This window comes from Hibiscus syriacus, unplaced genomic scaffold, assembly GCF_006381635.1.
Source record: "Hibiscus syriacus cultivar Baekdansim isolate YM2019G1 unplaced genomic scaffold, ASM638163v2 tig00110633_pilon, whole genome shotgun sequence".
In the NCBI taxonomy this organism is placed as follows: domain Eukaryota; kingdom Viridiplantae; phylum Streptophyta; class Magnoliopsida; order Malvales; family Malvaceae; genus Hibiscus; species Hibiscus syriacus.
This window is the reverse complement of record NW_024062806.1, coordinates 1,641,499-1,642,353: the sequence shown is the minus strand read 5'-3', so window position 1 is coordinate 1,642,353 and position 855 is coordinate 1,641,499. Positions and strand designations below refer to the sequence as shown.

General features: G+C 37.7%; 1 protein-coding gene across 1 annotated transcript; it reads right to left on the bottom strand.

Moving 5' to 3' along the window:
* Positions 1-232: 232 nt before the first annotated feature.
* Positions 233-598, bottom strand: LOC120136544 (cyclin-dependent protein kinase inhibitor SMR6-like). Its single transcript, XM_039152544.1, has one exon. It carries the CDS (start codon positions 581-583, stop codon positions 263-265), a length of 321 nt encoding a protein of 106 aa, XP_039008475.1. The 5' UTR covers positions 584-598; the 3' UTR covers positions 233-262.
* Positions 599-855: the final 257 nt, after the last annotated feature.

Sequence of the window (855 nt, the reverse complement as noted above, 5' to 3'; positions counted from 1 at the left end):
ATATATACACACACACACGCACACTCAACAATCTCGTAATCTCAAAGCATTACAAACCATCCCATTACACTATGAGCTAAATCAAGAAACTTTCATATTATAATATATCATAGTCAAGAAAATTTTGATGAACTAAAAAAAGAACTACACTACCAATGTCATACAAAATATCATATCTTTATACACCTTGAGCTCTTATCAGCTAATTTGGCTAACCTACAAAAACTCAGTCTATAAAGGATTAGTTTTCATTTCTTCAAACTCAAACATGGAGATTGAATACTGATTCCAAATCAGAAGGTGTAAAGAACTCCCTAACTCCATTGTAATTGCATCTCAGTGTAGGCCTACGCTTCCTTGGAGCTAAAGGGCATTGCAATTTCTCTGGTATCTTTGCTTCTTTTGAAGTTGGAGTTGTTGAACAAGTCTCTTCTTCTTCTTCTCCGTCTTCTTCGCTCTCTTTCACTCTCGGCTTCGTCTTTATCGGCTTCAATGAAGTCAGTATCGCGATGCCGGCGATTACCCATTTCTTCCTTTCGGAATCCAACACTCCATCTTGTTGCTGTTTCTTGGAAACCCTCATTTTTTTATGCAAAAACAAAAGAACCCAATCTTGAAGATGGCTAAAAACACACGCAGAGGAAGGGAAAAAGGTGTTTTGTTTGAATCAAATGAGCCAAAGATTGAGTTTTTCTTCTTCTTCTTTTCTGGGGAAAGAGGTTCTGAATTTGAGAGAAAATAAGAGATGTTTCAAGCTAACCTTTTGATATCTTAAAGGGGAAGAAGGGGTGGCTGCCCGAGGGGATTATTATTTATTTTTTTGGCGCCAAATTTGGGTAGGCTGATGAGCAACGG

Excerpts from the sequence above, each read along its gene's own strand:
- LOC120136544 (XM_039152544.1), bottom strand. The coding sequence starts at position 583 with ATGAGGGTTTCCAAGAAACAGCAACAAGATGGAGTGTTGGATTCCGAA.